Source organism: Rhea pennata, chromosome 1 (assembly GCF_028389875.1).
Source record: "Rhea pennata isolate bPtePen1 chromosome 1, bPtePen1.pri, whole genome shotgun sequence".
In the NCBI taxonomy this organism is placed as follows: domain Eukaryota; kingdom Metazoa; phylum Chordata; class Aves; order Rheiformes; family Rheidae; genus Rhea; species Rhea pennata.
In genome coordinates, this window is record NC_084663.1 from 81,812,874 (window position 1) to 81,839,794 (window position 26,921).

At 39.7% G+C, this 26,921-nt stretch overlaps 1 protein-coding gene across 7 annotated transcripts in view; it reads left to right on the forward strand.

Annotated features, from left to right (window-relative positions):
* FAR2 (fatty acyl-CoA reductase 2) overlaps positions 1 to 26,921 on the forward strand; it is a 158,209-nt gene that overhangs the window by 95,662 nt on the left and 35,626 nt on the right. For all 7 annotated transcript variants that reach the window (XM_062593068.1, XM_062593087.1, XM_062593053.1 and 4 more), the window contains one exon: positions 26,715 to 26,890. In XM_062593068.1, coding sequence (XP_062449052.1) covers positions 26,715 to 26,890 — 176 coding nt within the window. The remainder of the gene's footprint in view (positions 1 to 26,714; positions 26,891 to 26,921) is intronic.

The window sequence follows — 26,921 nt, forward strand, 5'->3', positions numbered from 1 at the left end:
TACCTTGACATTAGCAAAACTTTCCTACATCCGAGTTGGGATGTTACAGTCAAGATGGGTAAAAAGAAATTGGCTGGACACTCAGGCTCAAAGAGCAGTGACTAATGGTTTGTATTCTACCTGGAGGCCTATTATAAGTGGAATTCTTCAGGGGTCTATCTTGGGACATATCCTGGTTAATATCTTTATCAATAACTTGGAAGCAGAGAGGGAGTGCACCCTCATCAGGTTTTCAAGCAGCACCAAATGGCAGGGAGCAATCTGTATGCTTGAGAGCAAGGCTGCTTTTCAGTGGGACCTAGACAGGCTGGAGGAGTGGATTAACATGAACATCATGAAATTCAGCAAAGAAAAATGCAGTCCTGCACCTTGGATAGGCTAACCCCATGTATCAGTAAAGGCTGATGAATGACAGGCTGTGAAGCAGCTCTACTGGGAAGGACCTGGGAGCTCACAGGTGAAACATCAGTCATCAACATCAGCATCAGCAATATGCCCGTACAGACAACATCTAACTGTATCCTTAGCTATATTAATGGAAGCATAACCAGTAGCTCAAGGAAAGAGATTATCTGCTTGTACTCAGCACTCCCTAGACCACATCTAGAATACTGCATCCAGTTTTGGGCCCTGCAAGAAAGGTGTTGATAAACTTGAGCAAGTCCAGTGGAGGGCCACCAAGATGGTTAGTGAACTTGAGTACTTGAGCTACTGGAGAAACTGAGGAAACAGAACTTGTTTATCCTGGAGAGGAGGCTTCAGGAGGAGCTGCTAGCAACCTTCTGATACCTGAAAGGGAGGAGGAGGGGCTCGGTATTTGTTACAGCAGGAGAATGAGGGGCAGTGGTCGTAAATTGAAACAAGAGGCTTCAGCAGGATATAAGTAAGCTCTTTTGGCATAAGTAGTCAAACATTGGAACAAGTTGCTCAGTGAGACTGTAGAATCTCCAGTCTTCAAGGTGTTGCCTGACTGGGTAAAACCCTAAGCAACCTACTCTGAATACAGTGTTGATCTTGCTTTGGGCAGGAGGTTGGGCTAGATGCCTCCCAAAGTCCCTTCCAACCTGAATGATTTTATGATTCTGTGGAAATCCATTTTTTCTCTCCTTTGATCCAGTTCTCCCTCACCCTGAAAGCTTATAAGGTGAGCCAAGGAACAGCTGCCTTTTTTTTTTCCCTCCGTGTGACAGGCCATGTCAGAATCAAGGAAGGTTAATGACGGCGTTCTTGTAGAAGAAGCTTATGCTTTATTAAATCAATGTGCATCTTGGAAAAAAAAGCACCTCAAAACTGTATTGCATTCTCCATGATAGACTACTGATAACTGATAGTGCTTTCAAAAATAGTATTTCTCTTAGGAAGCTGATGAGGGGACACAAAAGAATAACCCTATTCTGTATGTCTGTGCTTCTGAAAGCTAGTAGCTTTCATTGTTCTTTTATACATTGCTTTGCTTTTGTTGTCTCACAGTTGATGTGCGATGTACAGTACAAGGAAGTTTCTGTGTTCAAAAGGTCACTCACTAAACAAACGCTGGTTAGACAAGCACCTCAAAGTGTGTCAGGCACATCCTGGTGCGGTGTTTTAAATCAATTACTGTAATTGGTGATAGTGAAGCAAGCGACCTGCCAGCAACCAAGGACCTAAAATAGATGAAAGTGCCATTAAAATACTAATACCCATTTTCCAACCAAAGATGTCAAAGACATACTAGAGGTTTGGTGTAATTAAAGGTCTGATTCAATGACGGAGGTGTGCACCTACTTTGATTTAGAAGATGCATATTGGTGTGGTTTACTTAGTTGGTTAGAGCATGGTGCTAATAATGCCAAGGTCGCGGGTTTGATCCCTGTATGGGCCACTCATTTGAGGATTGGACTAGATGATCTCCAGAGGTCCCTTCCAACATTACCAATTCTGTGATTCTATGATATCAGGACTCCATCCTCTTCATTTAGGACTTAAACATCTGACTGAAACACAATTTCAGCCTGCCCCCTATGTCAAATAAAAGGCTATTATTCGCCTTGTTTTATTAAGAGTCAAAACATACATATAACTTACAGACCCAGTGTGGCGAAAGCAGACCTACTGCTTTCCCTACTGAATTCCCATTACAATGAATGTACCTTATTTAAAGTACCTGTTTAGACCTTTTACTGAAGTGAAGTTTAATTGACTTGTAAAAAACTTGACAGCCTGTTGGTGGCAAAGCAAGCAAGAGAACTTCTAAGTTTTGATTTTTGTAGCTTTTACCTGAAGGTCTTTCAATTGAAGTGTGAACATAGAAAGAATGGAGTCAATCTCCTCTCGTTTTAGCCTCTGAAAGAGTCATCCACTTTAAGGGTGTAGTTTTGTGGTTGACTTGAGCCTATTGATGTCTACACTGACTTCACTGAAAAGAGTGGTTCCACCACATGCCACATGGTCTGGCTGTTTCCTATATGCTGCTATTAGCACTTACAAACCAATAAAACAAATCAAAACAAGCAATTGGTCCTGCTAAACACAAACAAGCAACCCTCTCCATCGCCCCACAAAAAAACCTAGCCCCAAAACCTAACAACAACGAGAAACTCTCTGATTGAAAACTTAACTCGCATCTGTACCTATCCAGCTCCTGATATGGCCATCAAAACACTGGTATCAGCAGACAGGGAGAGGTTTGGACTTTCAGTGGCAATATGGGCTTTGACTTAGGCTGCCATAAGGCATGAAGAAGCTTAAGCACACATTCATCTAATCTTAACTCTTTAGCCAAATCAGGGTAACACCTTAGACTGAATGCCTACCTTTAGATGCCTAAAGCTAGCAAAGATGTTATAAGTGTCTGAGATGGAGAATATGCCAATGAAAGAATACTAAGCCATGATGTTTTTTCACATGGTGTGAGTGAAGACTCTTCTCCAGTCTCAGCATTCCATATTGCACCATCATGGATACAATATGTTTGCATCTGAGTGTGTTTTAGAGCTCAATTATATGGCAACTTATTCAAAGGTGTTCTTACCAGGTGGCATCTCTGGCAAACTTCATGCCCAAGAAGCAGCTCAGCTTTCCAGAAACCTTATTCAAAGGATATTACCTAAGTTTCTAAGAATACAGAGGTGGTAACAGTAACTTCGTGTAAAATCTTACCATCATTATCACTTGACTCTACCTACCATATCACACTTTCTCCACTTGGAAGCTAGATCTTGGGGAGAGGAAGCATACTTTTTGGTGATTTGAATTTCACTTGGGAAAGAGAGAACAATTAAACATTTCCTGGTTTGCGTCGTCATGATTTGTAGAAAGAAATAATAATGACACTGAATGGTCTTAATCTGAGCAACTGCATAAAGAGAGACTTTAGTCAGACTGGCTTAGAATTTATTTTGTTTCTTATGTTTTTGCATGTTAATACCTTTAATTCTAAGGCACAGTTAAAGCATAAGCCCACATAAATAGTGCTTGCTATTTTATTATTTTCAAAGTAGTAGAAAAGTTAATCAAAGGACTGAAAGATATGACTCTTGTGTTTTGAGACTGACACACTGTCCCTGTGGGAACACTTGTGGAGTCATTTAAATGTATCTTCACTTCAGTTTATTCAGTGAATAGAATTACCATTCAGATCTATTTGAGTGAGGTGTATATGACCTGAAGGAGTTTCCTGATGTTTGTGAAATGCTTTGATATAAATAGTTGGAGAGGGCTGTAAAAACTGCTATTAACATATGCACTTTGCTATTACCTTTCCTCTCTCTCCTTCATCTTCAAATCTTTTGTTTCATTTATCTGCTACACATTGTCATCTTTGTAGGCTGTCTCTATACAGGGCTCAGCAAAGTAAGAGACTAAAACAAAGTAGCTGAGGTAGCTATATGGCAAGTCTGAACAAAGATGATGAAAAAATGCTAATAAAATCAAGTTTTTCTATAATAATTATTTTGCTAACTGTAAGTTGCATCTTGAATTTGCTATGCTCATTAAAGAAATATAGAACAGACAGATTTAGATTCCTGTCTTTCTACTGATTTCAAAGCCTTAGTCCTTACCATTTCACATTAATGATCAAAATACACAGCCATCATTTTTTTTTCATTTGTGTGAAATTAATAATGCTTTAATCACTTTGCAAATATGTGGCAAAATACTGATATAGCCTCTCCAAAAAGCATCAAATAATTAACCCTTGAAATGTAATTCCTTTGAAAGATTTACCCTAAGAAAGGTGAACAAGTGGTCAAAGTACAGAAATTCAGTGGGGAAAAGATTCTTGTAAGTGCAGAGTTAAATGTGTTAAGAACACAGTGTAACAGGCTCTCTACAGATCTTTCATCCTAAAATTTTTAACCCAAGAAAGATGATCCTTTAAAAGTTTGATACCTGTTGCAAATTCTGAATGCTGATTTTGCTTGTCTCTACTTTAGTATAAGCAGAACTTCAAACTGTGACCAAAGGTAATGTGTAAGTTTGGTACTGATGTCAAGGGGGAATCAGAACTCTTTACACTATAACCTGAACTATTTCTTCAGAGAAATGAAGAATAAATCACATTTACTGTAATTTAGAATTGTTGATGTAGTGGCTTTATGATTTGAAAGTAGTTTTATCAGTGGAAATTCTCTAAGCCTTAGGGTATAGTAATTAGAGTCTTTTCTGAAAATTTTTGCATGTGCACATTACATTAAGCAAGAGGTTCTTACACATATTGGTTCATACACATTTACCATTCTTAGAAGTGCAGAGACCTTAAGTTTTAGTAAGACATAGAGGCAGCCAATCATTCTGTTATCCTTCCAAAACTCTTCCTTTCAGTCCTTCTCATATCAGCCTAGGAAAGTGACATTCTTTTTATCCTGACATTATTACTTATTCCATTTCTTTTTGACAGGCAGATTTTGCTGCTTCAGGACCCAGCAACATATTTCCCCGTTTTCCACTAGCCCCAGAAATCTCTGTAGGAGGTTTTCATCACAACAGCACTCAGCTTTGCTCTAACATCAGCAGGTCTGACTACACTATTCCAAGTCAACCCTGAGCCAAATCCTTTCTCTAGCTCTATTTCTATTTTCTATTTAATGGTCTCTAGAGCATTCAAACCACCTTCTGCTGAGTTCCTTCTTCACAGATTCTCCTTCAGCTCCTAGCACTGGCAGTTCACACCTGTCCCTCCCATAGTTTTAGTAAACAATAAGTAAATTCTTTGCCATTTTAGCACTCATTTCCTTGCAATTGCAGAAAGGAGAAGAGTTGGAGGTAGAATTTGCTGAGTGTCAGGGCCTGCCATCTAGCTCTTCCTGTTGACAATCATAGAATCAGTAAGGTTGGAAGGGACCTCTGGAGATCATATAGTCCAACCTCCCTGCTTAAGCAGGGTCACCTAGAGCATGTTAGACAGGGTTGCATCCAGGTGGGCTTTGAAAATCTCCAGAGAAGGAGACTCCACAGCCTCTCTGGGAAACTTGTTCCAGTCACTCTCACAGAGAAGAAATTCCTCCTCACATTCAGGTGGAACTTCTTCTGGTTCAATTTCTGCCCATTGCCTCTTGTCCTGTCACATGGGACAACTGAAAAGACTCTGGCCCCATCCCCTTGACACCCTCCCTTCAAGTACTTATCCACATTGATAAGATCCCCCCTTCAGTCTTCTCTTCTTCAGGCTAAAGAGGCCCAGCTCTCACAGCCTTTCCTCGTAGGGCAGGTGCTCCAGCCCTCTGATCATCCTCGTAGCCCTACACTGGACTCTCTCCAGTAGCTCCATGTCTCTCTTGTACTGGGGAGCCCAGACCTGGACACAGTACTCCAGGTGTGGCCTCACCAGGGCTGAGTAGAGCAGCAGGACCACCTCCCTCGACCTCCTGGCAACACTCTTCCTAATGCACTCCACGAGACCATTGGCCTTCCTGGCCACAAGGGCACGTTGCTGGCTGATGGTCAACTTGTCATCCACCAGCACTCCCAGGTCCTTCTCTGCAGAGCTGCTCTCCAGCAGGTCAGCCCCCAGCCTGTACTAGTGCACAGGGTTATTTTTCTCTAGGTGCAGGACTCTGCACTTGCCCTTGTTGAACCTCAGGAGGTTCCTCTTCACCCAACTCTCCAGCCTGTCTGGGTCTCTCTGAATGGCAGCACAGCCCTCAGGTGTGTCAGCCACTCCTCTCAGCTTGATATCATGAGCCAGCTTGCTGAGGAGGCACTCTGTCCCTTCATCCAGGTCATTGATGAAAAAGTTGAACAGGATCGGACCTAGTACTGAGCCCTGGGGGATGCGACTAGCCACAGGTCTCCAACTAGACTGTGTGCTACAACTAGACTCTGTGCCACTGATGACAACCCTCTGAGCTCTACCATTCAGCCAGTTCTCAATCCACCTCACTGTCCACTCATCTAACCCACACTTCCTGAGCTTATCTAGGAGGATGTTGTGAAGATATAGCTGCATCTTGCATTGCAAGCAACACTATTTAAAACATGATTTGATAATTTCCAGGGTATGGACACCCAGTAAAGAGAATACAGGAGTCTCTAGCCAAAATATCATAGATTAGTCCTCAGGCCAATGTAGGTTGCTTAGAAATCGTTGTATGAACAGGGACAAATCAGGCTTTAAGCACTGCAGGTGACAGCACTAGGATATCAGCTAAAAGAGAGAAGGTTTCTAGGCAACACTGCAGTGAAAAAAGTCTTGATAATCTGTCATCACTAACAGAACAATATCTGTGTCTGTAGGTAGCTTAAAACAGTGCATTCCAATACACTGTTAACTCTTCCATTCTGTCATCAAAAATGAAGGGAAGGATATCTCGAGAAAGTATTAATTAATTTTATCAGCTTTTTATGAAGCTCTTCAGAAAGGACAACTCCAGCTGGCTGGATAAAGTCTGAGATTTTCCATTTTCAGAAGAAGACCCCAGCCTGGTTAAAGGCAAGGGATAGGTGGTGTAAAGGTCAGGATAGATCATCCTACCTACAAGAAACTTTCACATGCCATTGCCTCCCTTGGCACTTTGAGCCTTTAGGTCACGTTAGCCAGCCCTGCATGTAACAGAGTGTCTTTGTGCCTTCCCAGCACCATTACACACCTGCTGCAAAGGAAATGGGTAATAAAATACCCAGCCAAATAGAGCAATAACAGAGACAGTAAGGGAGTAGTATCCTGGAATGAGAAAAACAATAACCATCTGCAAGTCACTGTGTTGAGAGCAAAGCTCAGCATAGAAACTGCCTCAAGGATGGATCCGACTATTTGGTGCCAGAGAGAAGAGCTGTAGGAGAGCAGCTCCTCCTTAGTTGCAGGACTCTGCACTTCCCTTTGTTGAAGGGTTACTCTCTGATCAATTCTCTGTCCCTTCATCCAGGTCATGGATGAATAAGTTGAACAAGATTGGACCCAATACTGATCCCTGGGGCACAGTGCTTAGCTACAGGCCTCCACCTAGATTCTGCACCACTGATGACAACACTCTGAGCTCTACCATTCAGCTGGTTCTCAATCCACAAGGCTATTGACACTGTCTCCGGTAACATTCACATAGGGAAGCTTAGGTGTCCTCCAGGTGCCAATACTGGGTCCAATATTAGATGAAGGGATAGAGTACACCTTCAGCAAGTTTGCTGATCATACAAAACTGTGAGGAGTGGCTGATATACCAGAGGGCTGTACTGCCATTCAGAGAGACCCAGACAGGCTGGAGAGCTGGGCGGAGAGAAACCTCATGAAGTTCAACAAAGGCAAGTGCAGGGGCCTGCACATAGGGAGAAATAATCCCATGCACCTCTACAGGCTGGGGGCTGACCTACCGGAGAGCAGCTTTGTGGAAAAGGACCTGGGAATGCTGGTGGACAACAAGTTGACCAAGAGCAACATGCTCTTCTGGCCAAGAAGGCCAGTGGTCTTGTAGGGTGCATTAGGAAGGTCAAGGGAAGTGATCCTGCTGCTGTACACCTCCCTCATGAGGCCACGCCTGCAATACTGCATCCAATTCTGGGCTCCCAAGTACAAGAGAGACATGGAGCTACTGCAGAGAGTCCAACATAGGGCTATGAAGATGATCAGAGGACTGGAGCATCTCCCCTATGAGGAATGGCTGCAAGAGCTGGGCCTGTTTAGCCTGGAGAAGAGAAGACTGAGAGGGGATCTTATCAATGTATGCAAATATCTTATGGTAAGTGGTCAAGAGGAACAGACTCTTTTCAGTGGTGCAAAGCAACAGCACAAACTGAAACACAGGAAGTTGCACCTGGATATAAGGAAAAACTCCTTTCTTGTGAGAATGACAGAGCACTGGAGCAGGTTTCCCAGAGAGGTTGTGGAGTCTCCTTCTCTGGAGATAATCAAAACCCACCTGGATGCAATCTTGTGCAACATGCTCTAGGTGACTCTGCTTGAGCAGGAGTATTTGGACTAGATGATCTCCAGAGGTCGCTTCCAACCTCAATCATTCAGTGATTCTGTACATTCTATTTGCATTTTATTCAGGGTCCAGCACCATGCCTTCAGAGGAAAATTTTCTTTTAACAGATAGGATAAAGATATTCTTTCTTCCTCTCCATTTTTATTTTCTAATTTTAGTACAGACTACAGAGAAAGAAATTAAATCTCTTTATACATAATAAGAAGGAGGGAATGGAGAAGGGGAAGAGCTGAGGACATCACCCGTAAAGCTTCGAACATGAGTTTGAGGAAAAGTTTCACCAAAGACTTTCTGCTCTTTTTTGCCATAATCACTATGGGATGTGTGAGCTTATGGTATCTGGGAGGATGAGAGAAAAGGACAGGTTTGAGTTCCACGTAAATCTCATAGCTCTTTTGCTCCTGCCTCTGACTACCACCCTCAGCTGGGCCTTGAAGAGCCTCTGTGCTCTTAATCTAACCAGAGATGTTGAATGTGACCAAAGAGGAGAATTATTGAGCTTTTTAGTCAAATGTGTGCAGAAGGGTTCAGAGGACCATACTTAGTAGCATGCAGTTTAGATGGGAAAACAGAAGGCTTAGTACAAAGCAATTGTAGTGCAGGACACTTATGAGAAGAGCATCTTGCAGGTCAAGAAAAGAAAAGATGAACAGTAACTGTTAAAAAGAACCTTCTATATGTCCTTGTTTTCTGACTGACATGGATTAAGATGGTGGCTTCATGCTATTAGGCAGTGAGGAGAATGCTTGTAGAAATCTTTTCTGGTCTCTGAAAGATATTACTAAGAGTTTCCTTAACAAAAGCCATACTGAGCTTTCTGCTACTACAGAGATTTTGGAAAAGGTAAAAGAGAAGCAAAAATAGCAGAGTGTGGGCTGATGCAAGTATCCTGGGAAGAAGAACAGATTGGGAGAAAATCCCAAATTTCCCCGTACTTTTCTTTGCAGAAGGCAAAAAGAAAGAAAAAAAAGAACAGAAACGTGAATAAGAGCAAAAGTAGACATGGCAGCAGTAACTTATCTTTGAGTCTGTGTAATTAAATTGAGTATAACAGCCAAGTCCTTGTATCTATGTGAATGCAAATATCCAGCTGCTATCTCTTCCTCTATACCTACCACTTTTTTTGTAAAAAAAAAAACCATATATATATACACAAAGGGACCAGGCCAAGCCAGCATATGCCTCAGTCCCAGGTCAGCACGTGTCTGTTGAAGCTGGAAGGTATTATCTGTGCTATAGGCACACTCCAATGGGAGCCAACGCTTAGAAGACCTGGTCTCTCTTCTAAACTGGGTGATGTTAGGCAAGTCTTCTCACCTCTCTCCAGTTTCCTTACCTGTGAATGCTTACCCCACCTGAGATCACTCACTTTTTCAACCTTGTGATCCTAATATGTATGAATTCAGTACTGTTGCTGTTAATTGCAGAATGAGGGCATATTTTCTTAGCCAGGGTTTAGATTTCCAAAAAGGGAAGAAGCTCTCATCATGCGGAGATGTACCTGCAGAAAGAGAATGACAAATAATATAATCCCTGTGACACCCATTGTCTCTCTCTCTGCATTTTAATAGAAGTAAAATGAATCTTTTGTATGCACACAAACTGGATACAGTGAGAAAACAAGACTACTTTGGCTTTGTATTGCCACCTTGTCTTCAAAAATCAATGACATTGATGTTTGATCTTTTGAGGTCCTCATCACCTCATAACTACTGTATTTTTCAAAATGCGGGTATCCTAATGGATGATATTTATAAAAATCTCATCTTCATAATAGCACAACTGGTCAAAGACCTGAGCACGCATTCTTGAACTCTTACTTGTTTCATTTTGTTTTTCAAAATATGTTTGTGCTTCTGAAAGAGGCAATGTGGGAGCCCATCTGCTTGTTAGGGATAAATAGCAAAAGTGTAGATTATTTCCGGTAGATATTTGTAAACACTGTGCTAGACTTGCACATATACAAATCTGGATATCACATTTTAAAGTAACTTGAATGTGTTGATTTAATTTACTCTCCTTTAATCTTTGCTAATGCTTTTTGAGTGTCTCTTTTGGGGAGCCTGTTTGGGAAATACTGATCAGTTTTCATGTGTTAGGAAACTACTGCCCCTATATTAGCATGTATTTCAGTAGGAAAGACTGGATAATAAAAGAAATTAAATTGATGGGCCAGAAAAAAAGAGAAATTGTGGGCTTGACAGTCAACCTTTAACCTCCATGATAGTAGCTGGAAATGTTTCCTTGGAAACCAGACCAAAAAGCAAAATCTGTGATATTTAATTTTAAATTAAATTGAAAAGCTGCTTGTACATTATATTACCTCTCCAGTTTATCCTGAAGTACATCCATGTAAATGGGGCTAAATTTCTGTGCCTCTGTGAGTCTGCACATTGTCTTTGATTCAAAGATGAACATTTATCATGCATCAATAAAAGAAAGCAAATAATTTAAGTAGACATCACAACTTTTACATGGAAATGTATGCTATTAAATTACTCTTTGTGATGGACTGGATCGGTTGCATGAAAAAATATTTAAGTAAGTAATTTGTTAAAATATTTATGATTAGTCTGCTTGAGAAGTTACAAAAATATATTGCACAGAATATGTTTCATTCATTATTTAGCATAAGAGACTGAGTAACTGTTGCGATAAGCAAGCATTCTTTATACTGGAGGCCCAAAGGTGTGGCTAAACAAAAGCCTTGCTTATGTCTGTAATAAAGTGCAAAGATAAACCTCCTATTGAAGCGAACATGAAAGAACAAACTCCAGCAACCTGAAGACAGTGGTTCCCTGCTGCTATTTATAGCAGTGACACATTTAGCCTAATCCAATTGCATGTTATCCATACGTTTACAGAAAAAAGGCAATACATAGAAAGCTTTTTAAGAGGTGTTTTGGGGATCAAAGATTATTTCTGTTAAAAGTTCTTAGACCATTACATACCTACTTCAGCACTGATTTGGAATCTGTACTGTATCAAATGAGAGCTGACATAGCTGCTTCCATGCTGATCTGTGAATCAGCATGTGATCCTTTTGTTTGCCTCCCTTAGTTGCTGTACATGTGTTCATTTCATTTGCTCATTCTGTCTCAATTACATGTTAGCTACCTCTTAATCCCTCTCAAATGTGTCCTTCTGAGGACATTTTTTTTCAGATGAAACCACTGGATCACCAAGCGGCAATTTCCATATTTTCTAATTCTGTAACTCCAGAGGATGTACCTCTAGGCAGTTTTCCTCCAGAGGAATACTGGCTTCTAATTAGAATGTATTGAAAACAGCTTATGTGGGGAGAAAAGCACAAAGAGCGAAGCACAAAAGTAATAGAGGATACATGCCTTTTTCCTGAATCTTATTTGCAAACTTTTGTGTCTGCCTACCTTAACTGGTAGATTGGAAAAGACAGATTCAACTTGCATACACCTTCTTTCTTCTTCTTATAGTCCAGTACCACAGTTATTTGTATCCTCTTCCTTTGTAAATTTGGAGATCTAGAAAGAGTAATCTGCCCAGCTTACTCAGAAGCAAGAACAAGCATCCATCATTAACTGTTTTCTCGAAGGTTTGCATTACTGCACTTCACTCATTTCTTCCCCCTTCTCCATAGCGACCTCTGGTCTCCTTGCAGTCATATAGAATAACAATGCACAGTTAAAGAAGAGCTATTGATATTGATATTGATAAGGGGAGTATGTTCTTTTACAGGTGTATTCTCTGCAGTGTAACCTCCCACTTTTTAATGTGATTTCTTATGCTCTAGTTATAAGCTGATATTCCTAAATGTAAAATGTGTCTGCTGTTGTTCATTTATTTTTTTGTAACAGAGGTTTTATTTTCAGTCTGTGCCATAGTTCTAGTGTTAATTTAGCACTTGTATTGCAGTTCTCAGGGAAGAAACAGTTAAGGAATGAATATGACCCCTTGCAGGGCTGAACTGGAATTAATTTAAGATAGTTCTCTTCCCGGTTCTTCTGCTGATCTGTTATGTGACCTTGGGCAAGTCATTTCAAACTTAGGTGTCTGTTTCCTCTTCTGAAAAAATGATATGGACCTCTTTATAAAGAACTTCAAGATCTATTGAAGAAAAATGCTTTATAATAGTTAGATATTAATGGAATATTTAATCAAAAATGATTTGCAATCCAAAAGTTATGTATGTCTGGATACTTTCAGTTATCCTTCTGTCCCTTCAGCCTCAAGTCTAATCTGGAAGGTTCAGAGCCATTTAATCAGTATTAGTTGCCAGCTACTCATACAACTTTGGGATGGTCCTCTTTAAATCTGCTTTCTGTGGCTATGTGCCTGCGGAAACAACAAGTTCCCTGGAGTACAGATGCTCTCTAGGAAAGCAGTCAGCTTCGTATGCTTGACAACAGATCACTCATTCACTAATAGATGTTCACATCCCTAGCAGTCAAGAGAAACAACAGAAAATCAAACTAGAGAGGCTGAAAGACATCTATGCCAAAAAATAAAAAAAGAAAGTAAGGCAAACCCAGTGCCTGGAAAAAAATGGTATTTAGTGAAAGTGAAAGCAGGCAAGTTCTGCACTGAAAAAGGTAAGATCAATTTACTAAAGTATAATTAAATGTTTAAATTAATTTCATGTGCTTTTATTGAGGTGATGAAATGAGGCTTCATACCATGCTAAACGTTTGTATGGATAAATAATTTTATGAGTAACAAATATAGGCAATATTATAACATAGACTTAAATACTTGAAACAGTCCCTTCCTCTTATAAACCAGGATGAAACCTAATGGGAAGCAGTAATTCCCCAGCTGCCTGGTGCAGAGTTCTTATATCTTGCTCTGAAACCTCCCTTGTAGCTGTTGCCAGACAAGGGTGAGAACAAAGAGACCTCAGGTCTGATCCTGCATAGTAGTTCCCATGTGCTTGGGTAATTTCTCTGGTTACACCTTGTTTTGTACTTCTGTCCTCTGGCAGAAATTGCCTTTAATTAACTCACCACTTTGTTTCCCTTCTTTTCCTTAATTTTTGTTCTAATAGCAATGCTAGATGAAATTCCACTCAAAGGCACAGTCAAGCCCATAGACTGGCATCTTGCCAGGGCTCCCAAGCTGTAATACTGAAAATTAAAAATGCCAAGAAATGCCATTTCTATTCTAGAAACTTCGACAAAGTCTGTAAGATCAGCAGCACTGCTGCAGGTGTTTGTTTTAGCAGGTCACTTTCAAAAACTAAATGAAAATATTGGTAAAAGGCAAGGGAAATGCTATTTATTAAATAATATCCCTTTTGTTGTGAAATCAGCTACTGGCTTTCTCACTCTTTGCCCAATTGTTTTCTATTGAAGGCTTGACATGCATTCACTCACTTCTCTACTGCAATTTGTCTTCTTGCTTGAATAACATAAACAAAGGTGACAGCTACGCAGGATGCACTTGGTTCTGGTATTTGGGGAAGCATGAACACGTAGCACAGGGTGCATTTTAGTGTCTAGTTTGTGGTCTGCAGTTCAGATGAGACCTCCAAGACAGGGCTTACTGCTTTAATATTATTATTTATTACTTGGCAGATGTAACAGGATTGATGGAAGATGATACCAACTATCATCTCCTTCGGTTTAATCTGATTGAACCCTCTCAGACAGTTACTTAGGTAGCTAGATGGAATGAGACTGAGTCAGAAAGATTATGTTACTTCCTCATGATCACAAAAAGGTCAGAGGAAGGAATTTGAGGGGCATCACCCCAAGCTCAGACATAATGCACTCAGTGAAATTAGTGCCATGACTCTGGACAAGGAAGGATGAGTGGCACAACATCATCTACTTTCTGTGTATCCACACTTACTGTGCTGGTCTTGAACTCTCAGTATTGTAGCAAGGGCATGGGAATCAGCAATGGGTGTTGAGCAGGGAGCTGAATCTAGTTGATCCCAAGTCGGTGTGTTAGTTTCTGGACCAACTGTCCTCTCTAATGAAAATGTGGGTATCATACTGTGGGGAAACCCTCTATATGGACTTTCCTGTATAAGATAATAGCTATATATACATGGCATCAGTGGAGGTATTCCCATTTACACTGATTAAACATTGACATAGATTATGTGATCGTACTGTCTCCATTAGGTATGAAAGAGAAGATAGTCAAAAAGCAGCGTTTCCTGTCTTAAATGTTTTTCAAGTGGCTGACAAACAAGATTGGGACATATTTCCTCATTTGCTGCTCATGATGATGCCCCCATGGCTTTCAGTATCTTTTTCTGGATTAAATTGTGACTATAGAAGGGTAGGGCTGATCTGTTCACTTATCCTCCAGAGTTTGCCCTTGAGTAATGGGTATTACATATAAACATTTTATAATACTTATGAACAAAGACATGAGTGCCTCTTTTTTTCTCTGTTGAGACTTCCATCACTTATCTTGGTACAGACATTTCTTTCCTAGTAGCAGAAATTCACTGTAGACGTAATTCTACTGTGGTGTGTAGGCAGGGACTCTTGGGGAACAGATGGTTCTGGGTGAGCAGACTCTGATGACTAAGACCAACTCTCAGAAAAGAATAAATCTATCAAGTTAATTTGCTGAAGAATAGAAATATGAACAATAAACATAGTATAAACACAAAAATGAACTATGAAGCTATGCTGCCTATTACATACTTGGCAGTGGTATTTATTTCTGATGACGAGAGAAACTATTTTTAATAGCTTTGCTATGAAAAAATTGATCAGTTTCTAATGCATAATAAAATATAATGTGCTAATGTATTTATCATAGAGCACAGGAGGGCATAAAATCAGGTACCAAACAAAAACTTGAAACTCAGAATGAAAATAAGGAAATCTGAGCTAGCAGAATTTTTGCTTCTACAGATTTGCTTCTATCTACTTGAAGGTGGCACAGGAAACTATTGATAGTACTGACTTCTGATGAAGGTCAGTGTAAGTCTACTTTTTTATGTGGCACCTTCAAAGATCTTGAGACAAAAATCACAAAAATAAATCATATCTGGAATAGCTAGTTGTACTTTTGAGCCACTGGTAGAGATTCAGATCGAGCTGCTATGGCTGAGATGCTTCCCATGACAAGCAACACCAGATTATTCAGTAGGTGTCAGATATATTATGTGGATCCTCAGCTATGAGGTGAATCGAGGCAGCAGGGGACCCATATTTCATGTCTATCCTGCATGTGCCCTGCTGTAGAGCTGTAGGCACCTCAAAGGAGCTATTGGCATTTACAATCTCTGAGCCAGGCCTAAAAATGCCTCTCTCTAAAGTTTCCCAAAAGAATGAGGTTTGCAGGTGGAACGATTTCCAAATATGTCTTATAGAATCCCCAATATACACAGCTAAAATGAACAAATTCTTCAGTTAAATTCATTTCAACTCAGTAGTGTTAATAAAGATGTATCTATTCCTTAAGACTCATGATTTTATTATCAGCTCAGATAATGCCTATCATGACCAATATTGAAAGATTTCAGTCATCAGGTTTCTAAGAAGGTGGATTAAAGTGTTTCCCTATGAAAGATATTTTTCACCACAGAAGAAGTACCCAATACTAAGGGCTATTTGTGCCATGAGTAAGCTCTCTAGAGCGCCTTACCAGCCTTTTGATATACCAGACTTGCAATATGTATGTTTTATTTCTGAGGTGTTTAACAGGTCACTAGCTAGGAATTAGATAAATGTCATTTACATTTTACCAATGGGAAAAGTAGATTTGATTAAATAAGCAATATTTCTTACTCACCAATTTTTTTCCAGGATTCATTTGATTAGTATATTTACCAGAATACAAGTCTAGTTTTGTTAGCCCTCCAGAACTAGCACAGCTCAGAAAGACATTATTTTAAAGTGTGTATCTTCAGCAAAACTTTTAATTTAGAGCTGACTGCAGCTAGGTAGGAAAATGTCAATCATCATTTAAACCAGTTTACAAAATAAATTCTTCTATTAGTCAAACATTTCGAAGCAGTCAAAGTAGATCTTCATTTGTGTTTAGTACAAGTAGTACTAAGTAGTCTGGAACTTTATTTTACCTTCATTCAATGCTTCTTTTCTACTTGTGTTAGATGATTTAGGGCATTGTGTTGGATAATGTTTCTTTGTACCAGTTCTTTTTCTTTTACTATATACTGTGGAATCTGAAAATAGATTACAGAAGCCACATCTCTGTACCACTGTCCAGTTAGGGAGCACCTGCTAGAGAACAGTACATTTAAGATGGGTGAACAATGTCCCTACTGTCATTTTATTTATGAATGAAGTTCCCTCATTTTGTGCAAAATTTTGCCACTTAAAATCACTGGTGAGATCAAGGATTCAGCAAGTGGCAAAATCAAGGATTTAATTCACTTTCCAAGTTGGAAGCAACTGCGTCAAGGTTGGTTGAGCTTGTCATCAGACTTCTAGGTTCTGTTGTTTAACCATTTCTCTTTGGCACTTATAATACAAACATCCATTTTCAAAGTAAATGATTGTATATTTTTGAACCATTTTAAGCTAAAATAAGATACTGAACTGTTAAACTATTTAACAGATCAAAAAGCTACCCATACAAAATGTTCTGCAGAAATGTTTCAGAATTGATGTCTGGGCCTGGAAAATCATAGTCTAAACTCATTTGAACAACACACAAGGAAATGCCTACCTCTGTGAGAAGCTACAGCCTCAGACTTGAAGCTAATGTTCCTTAGAAAATGGGCTTTAATCTTGGGAATCATCTCCTGAACATCTCTTTCTGTAAAGGCAAACACAGTATTGTTCTCCATGTCTTCAGTGGCACAGATGGCTTGTATGAACTGGGAAGCATAAAAATTAAGTGGTGAAATATCACTCAGGAAGCTAAAGACAAGGTATGCAGAAAACATGAATGCAATTTCAGTTCATGTGAGTTCTCGTGTTTGATCTTCCTTGGAAGAGGTATAAGTTGAAAATATATCTTCAGAGAAAAATAACTTTTCTGTTAATAGATCGAGGGTACTTTTGTGAGTAAAATAAAGGTTGCATGTCAGGATGAAAAATGTCTTGAGTCATAGATTCTCCAGTCAAAAAGTTTTAATAGTATGGTTTTAGCTGGGACAATTGATAGGAGTGCAAGTGATGGTAAGTGTCCATAGTAAGTAGTCCATATTTTGTATAACATGCAAAGACCTTGGAGTCAGAGAGAAACTCTGAGCTGTGAATCTATCCATCAGGCTTGCATGCAGGGTTCTGCAACCATTTCTGAAGTGTTTCTATGAATTCTTCTGAGAATTCGCCATAATCAGGGACATTAATTACAGTGCGTCTCTGGTAACAACTATATTTGCAGAGCCACTTTGCACTGTAAGCAGCTGGACTCGATTTTTTTCTGTCTTCTTAAAGAAGTTTTAAATTCCCTAAGCTGAAGGTTTCTTGGATGGAAATCAAGATTACTCGAGAATTCCTTGCTTGCTTGGAATAGTGACACTACAGAAAATCAGTTTTTAGTGGTTAAGTCATCCTTTCTTAGATTTTTTTCTTAGACTCTTTTCTTGACTAGACTTAGTCTCTTTTTCACAAGTGACTTCTCTTTCTGTACTGATTTGGTATTTTCTATCAGATTCATAACCTGCATTGGCTTCTGATCATCACCCTGTAATTTTCCACATTACTCAGGATGTGTGCTGCATATAACCTTACTATGAGAATGTAAAATATGATTATCGTTCAAGTGACAGCAAGGAAAGAGGAGCTGAAGCAGACATTTAAGTGGAGGTACATGGATTTAGTGCTTTTTTTTAAGCACTGATTAAAAAATTACATTGATTGAAGTTATTGCTATGAAGAACATAACATAAAAAATGTATGTGGAATAGATAAGAAAGCTGAAGTATTCTTACAGACCTAATTACAGAAGCAACTGAAACTCACAAGCTGTATTATACAGATTTCAGGCTAATGCTCCGTTGAGATTTAGATTTAGTGAACAGCTCTGCGGACTGCTTGACTAACTGCAAATTAACTTGAAGACTACGGAGTTGAACTCTTTGGATCAGTTTGCTTTAGAAGATGGCCATGCATGGCTCCATGCAACATCTGCAGACAAAAGCAGTGCCACCATTTGTGATTGAGTTGTGGGGGTAGACACCAGCATCTTCTTCACACCAAAGAAAAATGGTGCAATTGAGAAATTGTCCTAGGTTAATGCAAAAGTTCTATGTTCAGATGATTATACTGTATGACAAGATCTATATATTCTATGTTCTTAGGACCACTTTCAGGCACTGCAGCAACTGGCAGGAAATGACTAGCATTCAGGCCGTTACGCTTTCTTATCCTTCAGAACACTGGCCACCTGTGGGCTACCTGTTGAGAAAAGCCTCTGGCCTGAGCTGACTCCCAAACTCTTCCCAAGGACTTGCTCATTTTTCTGATAGTTGGTTCACTCCAAAACTATACTGAGATCATTCAAACAATGAAACAGTACAGAGGATTAAGATTCTGTGCCTAGAATATAACCTGCACTGCTTACTTTACGAGTATAGATATGAGTTCAAAATCATTGACCCTCGCAAGTGGTGGTAGTTCAGCAAGGCTCTTACTGTTGCCTGACTGCCAGTTCCTCATAGCACAGAATTTTCCAGCATGTTCACTGCTCCACTTACACATTTCCCGGATTTTCAGCTGTCGTCTCACCACAACGTGTGCAACAACCTGTTTGTATTTGAGTACCATTAAGTATTTGATGCATTGATGTTGATTTGTTCAGCTTCTGTTCTGTATAACAGTTCAGTCTTCATTGAAAAGTGACATTGTAAGTTAATGCATCGTTTAACACACAGCGATATTCATAGCAGACCGCTGAGACATCTGTGGGGCTCAGTTTTAGCCTCCTGAGGACACGGTCATTTGTATAAACAAAGACTTCTATGCAATGCCATCAGCTGGTTGTGTTTGTACTGGGTCAGCTGTTTTGCAGCTGGTTGAGGAGGTCATCATGCTAAATTTAGTCTGGGGTGGCTGCCTCTTTTTCACATCATTCAGTCCTGTGAAACGTCCCCCAGAGAGTGACTTCTCTGCAGCCAGGACTGCATCTCACTCAGGGCTGTACTGTGTCTTCTTTCTTTTTCTAAGATCTAATCTGGTGAGGAAAAATGTATTTGTACATAGCTGAGTCTGGCCTGTGCCATCACAGACTGAAGACATTCTGTGCTAGATGGAGAGACATGTCCCTTACTAATGCTCAGTGTGCAAGGGAGTTGTATCTGAAAGCATTTTTTGCAGCTGCTGCCTGTGACACTCCCCCCACCCCAGAAATCCTCACGCTGCACAAATTGTGTGACTATTCACCTAGATCTTATGTTTTCAGAAGGGAAAAACCTCAAGGTCTGCACCAGTGATGTTTAATGTGCATCTTAATATAACTGTAAATGAGAATGCAACAATGAGAATAGAGATTGCTCTGTGTAGTTGCTATTTTTAAGTCCTCCTACCTCCATAGACTACTAAAAAGCAATCCAATTTTTAAGTACTTAAAAATGAGAAGAGTCTTGATCATTTCTTTAAATGTCTCAGAAAATGAGGCATTTGTGTTTTCCACAGCCTCTGCTCCTGACTATTTAGCTTTTGAGAACTCATCAAATGCTATTTCTTGGTGCCCAAGAAAGGTCTAGTAGTGAAGCTTCAAAGAATTGTAATTAAGGCAATGAGTATGGAAAAGCAGAGTCAGGTCCTATGTCTGGATAAGTCTGTACTTATTAACATTTTCAATTACATAAATTGATTCTCAAAGTACTCAGTTGTGAATTCTACGTAGCAGGAGTTGAAGGGGAAATGGATGGAATTCTAGTCACAGCCAGCTATTCCTGGACTGCTTTGGCAACTGACTGTCCTCTTGCCTTTCTCCTTGTCACACTGGGGCATAGCTGTGGTGGAGAGTTGAGAAGGCAAACAGTTATGGAAAATGAATGAGAAGAAATATGTTAAACTGTTTTTGTAGGAAATAACTGGAAGTGTTGTCATCCCCCTTCTCTGCAATCAAATTTGTCCCTTGTATTAATGTCAAGCATACTATCAAACTGTACAAACAATACATTTCTAAAGATCATACAGGGACACAAGACCAGTTGATAATGAATGTAGTAAGACTCCATATTCAGTTGGTGGCTCGTCCACTCACCTCTGTTACGTTGTTGTAGACCAAAGAAATTTTTCCCATGTCTGTCAGGTCTTAATACTCATGTCTATAACACCTGTCTTAGAAAGAGCTCTTTTTTGTGTTCCAGAGGAACCGGCAGGTAACTTGAGTATTCTTGCAAAAAAAAAAAAAAAGAAAAAAGAAAAAGCAGAGCAGGCGTTGTCAGCAGCCCATTAGTTATTTAAGACCACATCCTAAGCAGCTGGCTATACCTTAGTTGACCTAGATTGAAATTTATTGTCCGTGAGCTCTCTGTTTCTCTTGTCATTATCTTTAAATAATTGGCTGTTTTGTTTACTAGATGTTTGTCATGAGTACTGAATTTCCACTACATTAGCTTTGTTCAAGAGAAAGCAATAACACTAGCTTGAAGCAGAACCCATTTGTTTTCCTAAAATGAGGGACGCTCTGGTATATGCTTTCTGACTGATTAGATGAATTCTGTTTTATTTGTCTTGAGAAGAACCATACTTAAAAGCAATTTTCTGAGGAGGAAATGATGCAGAGAGTTCACAAGGAAAAAAGGGACCAACTATCCTGATTAACGCTGCCTGAACTGCATTTTCACACATTTCTTGGCTGAGTAGTTCTGATGCTTATTGTTGGGAGTGTACCAGACTAAAAATTAATTGCAGAGTAATTACTTTAGGCCAAGAAGCTGCCCAAATCTTGATTTTATAGATTTGCTATAATGGCAATTCTAAAAGCAGTTGTGAACCTTTCTTTCTTCAAGACTGTATTGGAGAAGTTTATCAGCAGAAAATGTAGTGGTGATATATTTGACAAGGTCTTTTGTCAGAAATGAACTGCAGAGTTCAGGCTGGCTTTTACAGAGCTATTTGCATGATTTGGATACTTTCAGTAGTTCAGATTTGTGTTGGTCACTTTTGTGCATTTCTGGTACTGCTGCTGAAATCATAGAGGAATATATACTTCAGAGGATTAGGCTATATATCTATATATAGACTGTTCCTTAGCATTTATACACCAATGCTTTGTTCAGAAAAGGGGACTTCAAATGTTTTCTTTCTGAAATTATTCCACACACCAGCCGATACCATGTTCGCTAAAGGATTTGCTGCTGTGATGTTTTATCACTTGGCCTATATTATACTTGGAATAAATTATTTGTATTTCCTTTACAGAACCAATTCCAGTTTATATTCTCCTGAATTATGCTAAGTAATCCAATCTATTTCTTTTTTGTTATACCTCTGAAAAGATGGAAGGCTTTTTTTTTACTGTTCTTTTAGCTGAACTGTCTCAGTTACTTACATATGAGAAGCTTTGGCCTTTTGATGCAGTCTGTGGGAACTCTATATTTCTTCCATTTTAGGTGTTCTCATACAGTAATGCTTTGAAATGTGCATACTACAATATAAGTTAGCATCTTCTGCTAATCTTTTTAGAGAAACCTAGCATTCCAGCTGCTGTTAAACAGACTTTGCCCCATTGCACACCAATCAGAGAAGTCCATTTCGTATTGGTCTTGAAAAAAAAATGCTGGCAACACCTAGTTAAAATAGTATAATATGGATGCCCAAACTGATTGCTGTCATTTTACCACAGCAGAAGGTTACCTTTGCAGGCTACACTCAAAAACTTCATGCTTTCTGGATCAGTCACCAAACTATTTGGCCCTGATCCAGTAAGGTGAGTAAGCACAAACATAGCTTTAAATAGTCTCACTGAAAATAGATATCAGTACTAACAGAAGTGGTCAGGGACATGCAAAGGAACAATGGTGAGTGTTATCCCAGGCATTCAGCTAAGGGCTTCCAGAGCTCATATAGCAATGATGTGAGCTGCCACTGCTGGAGCCAGGGAAACCACTGGCTACAGAAGGGGGCCACAGCAATTCACAGACTGTTGATAACATCATTAAGAGCAATAGCCTGTCTTCCCTACCACTTGCATTGCTGGGCCAGAGCATTTTTATTCAGCCCTTTCCATCAGGGCACATAGCACAAACAATAGTGTTAGGTAGTGTTACTAAGCACGTAGGAGAATTGCTTTCTGTCCTATCCATATTTCTCAAGCAAGTGCCATCTTGTATAGAGCCTCTTATAGTAAGTTGGTCTTTTGGTGCTAAAGATTGATGTGTTCAAAGAGAAAAAAGGTACCCAGGCTTCTTTAAAAAGCAGTTAGAAGATACTGGTCTTACCAAATTCAAGCAAGTCCTTTTCAAAGTAGGCCGTGTTTTAGACATTCAACCTTTTACTGTGTGGACATATTGTTTCACTGACAATGTGGCCTGAGTAAGAAGTAAAGCCTTTGACAATTTACATCGTTCAGTGATTCTTTTTTTATTATTATTAGTTTCATCTGCACTGTTCCTGTACTGTGGAATTTGCCATTTCTTTGAAGTTTTTTTTTTATCTTTCTGGTATAGAAAAGGTTCTGACTGAAAGATTGATGGTCAGGAATCTCTCTGACCCATTACAGACTTTAAGGCAAGAGCAGAGAACAGGGAGATTTATAGAGGTCCTTTGGAGAGGGAGGTCAAAGCTTAAGTGGGCAGGAATAAAAGGAGATGCCTGTCAAACTCACTCAAACAAATATAACAATGGTAATTTCTAGAAGTGCTGTTTTCATAAGTGCTTGACATTGTAATGTGAAATCATAGAACTCAGATTATTGTAGGTGGGAATTACCTGATTATAGAATAAGAAAAAATCAGCAAGTTTTGGAGTGAAATTCTCAACTGCAGTGAGGGCTAGCACAAAGTCTATGCAGAATGTGGATACTTTTTTGAGGATTAAAGTGGGAATAGCACTTGTTAGGTTCTTTCATTTTATTTTGGCTAAGGGAGCAGTGTTGCCACTGGAATGCATTAGGATACTAAAAAAGACGCTGGAAGCATGATATATTATTGTTGATTTCCCTCAATCTACCTAATAATGGATATTGTTTATCAACTTGAAAACAAGCATCTTTTCCTTTCTTCCCACTATAGTCCTGTGGTTAAAAATGTATCACTTCTGAGGTACTGCTGATTTGGCCAGTGTTTTCTGATGGTTTCAGCAGTACAGTATGCCAGCCAACTTCTATCTATTGAATCTATTCTCTGTTGGAAGATAGCATCTAAAAAGAAAAGATGGACTAATCTTAAGGCCCCATGCAGTTACTGTGGAATTATCAGCTATTTGTCAGCTGTGATGGAGGTAATCAGATTTAAATATGGAATTATTGTTTGAAGAAGGCTAAGAATCATGCGTATATGTTAGGCACTCCTCCAATAACACAGAATAAAAAACACAAAATAAACTACATTTTTTACTTTAAATCTTCATGCACCTTCCCATAAAATGCTGACAAGTCTGAAATCTTCAGAATCCATGAAAGAGACAGCAAGCTTTGGTGAAACAGCTGCTCCTGTACTCTGATCCCTAACATTTTGCTGATTCCTAACATTTTACTGATTCCTAACATTTTGCTGATTTGCAGGCTTACATTTAGAAAGTGCCTTCCTCTGTCAAGAAATGCAATGAATCTTGAGAGGGGGTATAAAACTACAGCTGTCTGGTGGCATGTGGTAGCAATACCTAGCAATAGGCACAGGAAGTGAAGGGATGCTACCTACAGCTGGAATGTGAAGAGGAGATGAGATGTAGGGAGAATATAACTTTCCAAATTCAAGCCAGGTTGGCACTGGAGAAATATTGCTTTTTTATTTTTATATACAGTGACTGAAATGGAGAAAAAGCTGATTCATTCTTTCTCTGCCTTTGCATTATTTATGCTAAGAGAAAATATGTGTAAAATAAGATCGTTCTTATTGGATGGAGTTTTACATGTGTGCAGTTCTGCGCTCCCTGGTACAAGAGAGACATGGAGCTACTGGAGAGAGTCCAGCGTAGGGCTATGAGGATGATCAGAGGGCTGGAGCATCTGCCCTATGAGGAACAGCTGTGAGAGCTGGGCCTCTTTAGCCTGAAGAAGAGAAGACTGAGGGGAGATCTTATCAATGTGTATCTGAAGGGAAGGTGTCAAGGGGACGGGGCCAGAGTCTTTTCAGTTGTCCCATGTGACAGGACAAGAGGCAATGGGCAGAAATTGAACCAGAGGAAGTTCTACCGGAATGTGAGGAGGAATTTCTTCACTGTGAGAGTTACAGAGCACTGGAACAGGTTTCCCAGGGAGGTTGTGAAGTCTCCTTCTCTGGAGATACTCAAAGCCCACCTGGATGCGATCCTGTCTAACATGCTCTAGGTGACCCTGCTTGAGCAGGGGAGTTGGACTAGATGATCTCTGGAGGTCCCTTCCAACCTTACTGATTCTACGATTCTATGATTTTCTTTGCAGTATAACGAACAAATACAGAATTGTTCTAAAAATTCTTAAAAGATTGCAAGTGATCAAAATCTTGATCTTGTATTGTTCTCTGAGAGAACTTTCCATTTTGTGTCTCATCAGGGTTTGCTGTTATGCTCATATGTGAGCTCACAGGTGATGCATATTCAGACAGCCACTTTAGCATCCTTGTGTTAGAAGACAAGGTTTTTAAAGATAATAATACTGCTAGTATGGAGTTCTGAACATAAGTATTAGGAGCTGAGTTCCTACAGTCCACTTGACTCATGTCAAAATCTTTGTCCATGAATAGCTTTCTCTAGCTCTCCCTAAAAATCTACCTTCTGCCCTAGACTACCTTTCTCAACAAATACATATATAGTTAGGTATCACTAAGATAACTGAAATGACATTATCACCGCCAAACTTCTGTTAACATGCTCAAGTTTCAGGTTTATGAAGGAACTTGTAGCAGTACATGGAGGCAAAATATGTGGTAAAGTCAAGTACACAATGTACTGCATAATGGGAAGGTTTGATCTTAATTATCCCTAAGAACATGAAGGTGTAAGTAGATTTGATTATCAGGTAAGTAGAAAGATAACAAGCCTTTAGTCAAACAAGAGGATATTTGCTATGAGTTTCAATTGAATCTTTCATATGCCTTTTTCTTTTAACATAGGTTTAATTTATGTCTGACAATTCCTGCTCTTACATTGCAATTCAAGCTTCATCATCTTTGCCTGTGAGATTTGCAAAATAAAAGTTTTCCATCTGGAACTTGCAGTAGCTGTCTGCTTTCAAGGCCCAGGGCAGATCTAAATCCAGACCCCTCTGCTCTACTACTCTAGTGTTATCGGTAACTCTGAGATGGCCACGCTACTCACGTCTGGTGGGCAGTTGAGATAATGGGAGTAGAAGTGGGGACTAAGAAAAACTGCTGTTTTTCCATAAACACTTTCCAAGTGATGACAATATTGTTTTACTTTTCTTTCAGAAGGATTGTGCATATTTGTGTTGTTATTTAGTATACCTGCTATCTCGGGTTCTGGGCAAAGCAGAGTGCCAAATACTAGTTTTGAACAAGTCATCAGACAGAGCAATATATGGGAAAATAGGGAACTTTTTAATATGTTGATGAACAGTCTTGTTACCCTGCAGAAGGCTGGGTAGAAAACTTGGAAAGGGAAGTGAATCATAGTCACAGAAAAATAGGATGGCAAGAGCAGTTGAGAGGGCAACTAGTTGTGCACTTGTCCAGACACGCAAAATTGCAGGTGCTTGTCAGCAACATTACTAGGATAGGTTCTTGAGATTCCCCATATTTCTGTCTCAAAGATGGTTACCCATAGGACTCACCTTAAATAAGCAAAGAGAGACAATTGGCAAGCGGCAGCAAAAGAAGAGGAGCCAGAATGCATTCTGTTCCCCTCCTCTAATCAAAAAAAATATAGATTCTGATGCTTCAGAAGCTTCCCCACTCCGTACTCTGCTCTCTTCCTCTATTCCTTCCTTTGTGGTTCTGTAAGCAGCCACCAAGGGCAAATAAGAAGGGGATGTAGGAGATGCGGAGATACAGGAATTTCAATGGCTGTTCTCATTCAGGAAATGAAGGGTAAAATCAGAAGCCTCTGATTCATTTTTTCAGGGCACTGTGTAACCTCCTATATTTTTGTTCTGTTTCCCCTGCGAGGTTTTGCCACGGGAGGTGATAAGCAGATTAAATATTTTATCATCTCACCTGTCTGTCCTCTCTAAAGGTACCAGTCATTCTCTTTCAAGCTAATTTTGTTGACTGATGTAATCAGACTGACTACTAATCAGAGTGATCTTGGTAGCCTAATTCTGTACCTGATCTCTGTTTGTTTATGCTTCAAGGTCTTTGACAGAGTCCGAGAAGATTGCCCTAATTTCCACGAAAAGATTAAGCCTATTAATGCTGAACTCACTCAGCCCAAGCTGGCCATCAGTGCTGAAGATGAGGAGGAGCTTCTGACTCGAGTCAATATTGTCTTCCACTGTGCAGCAACAGTTCGCTTTGATGAACCACTGAAGTATGTCCCGCTTTTCCTGTTTTCTGTAGTT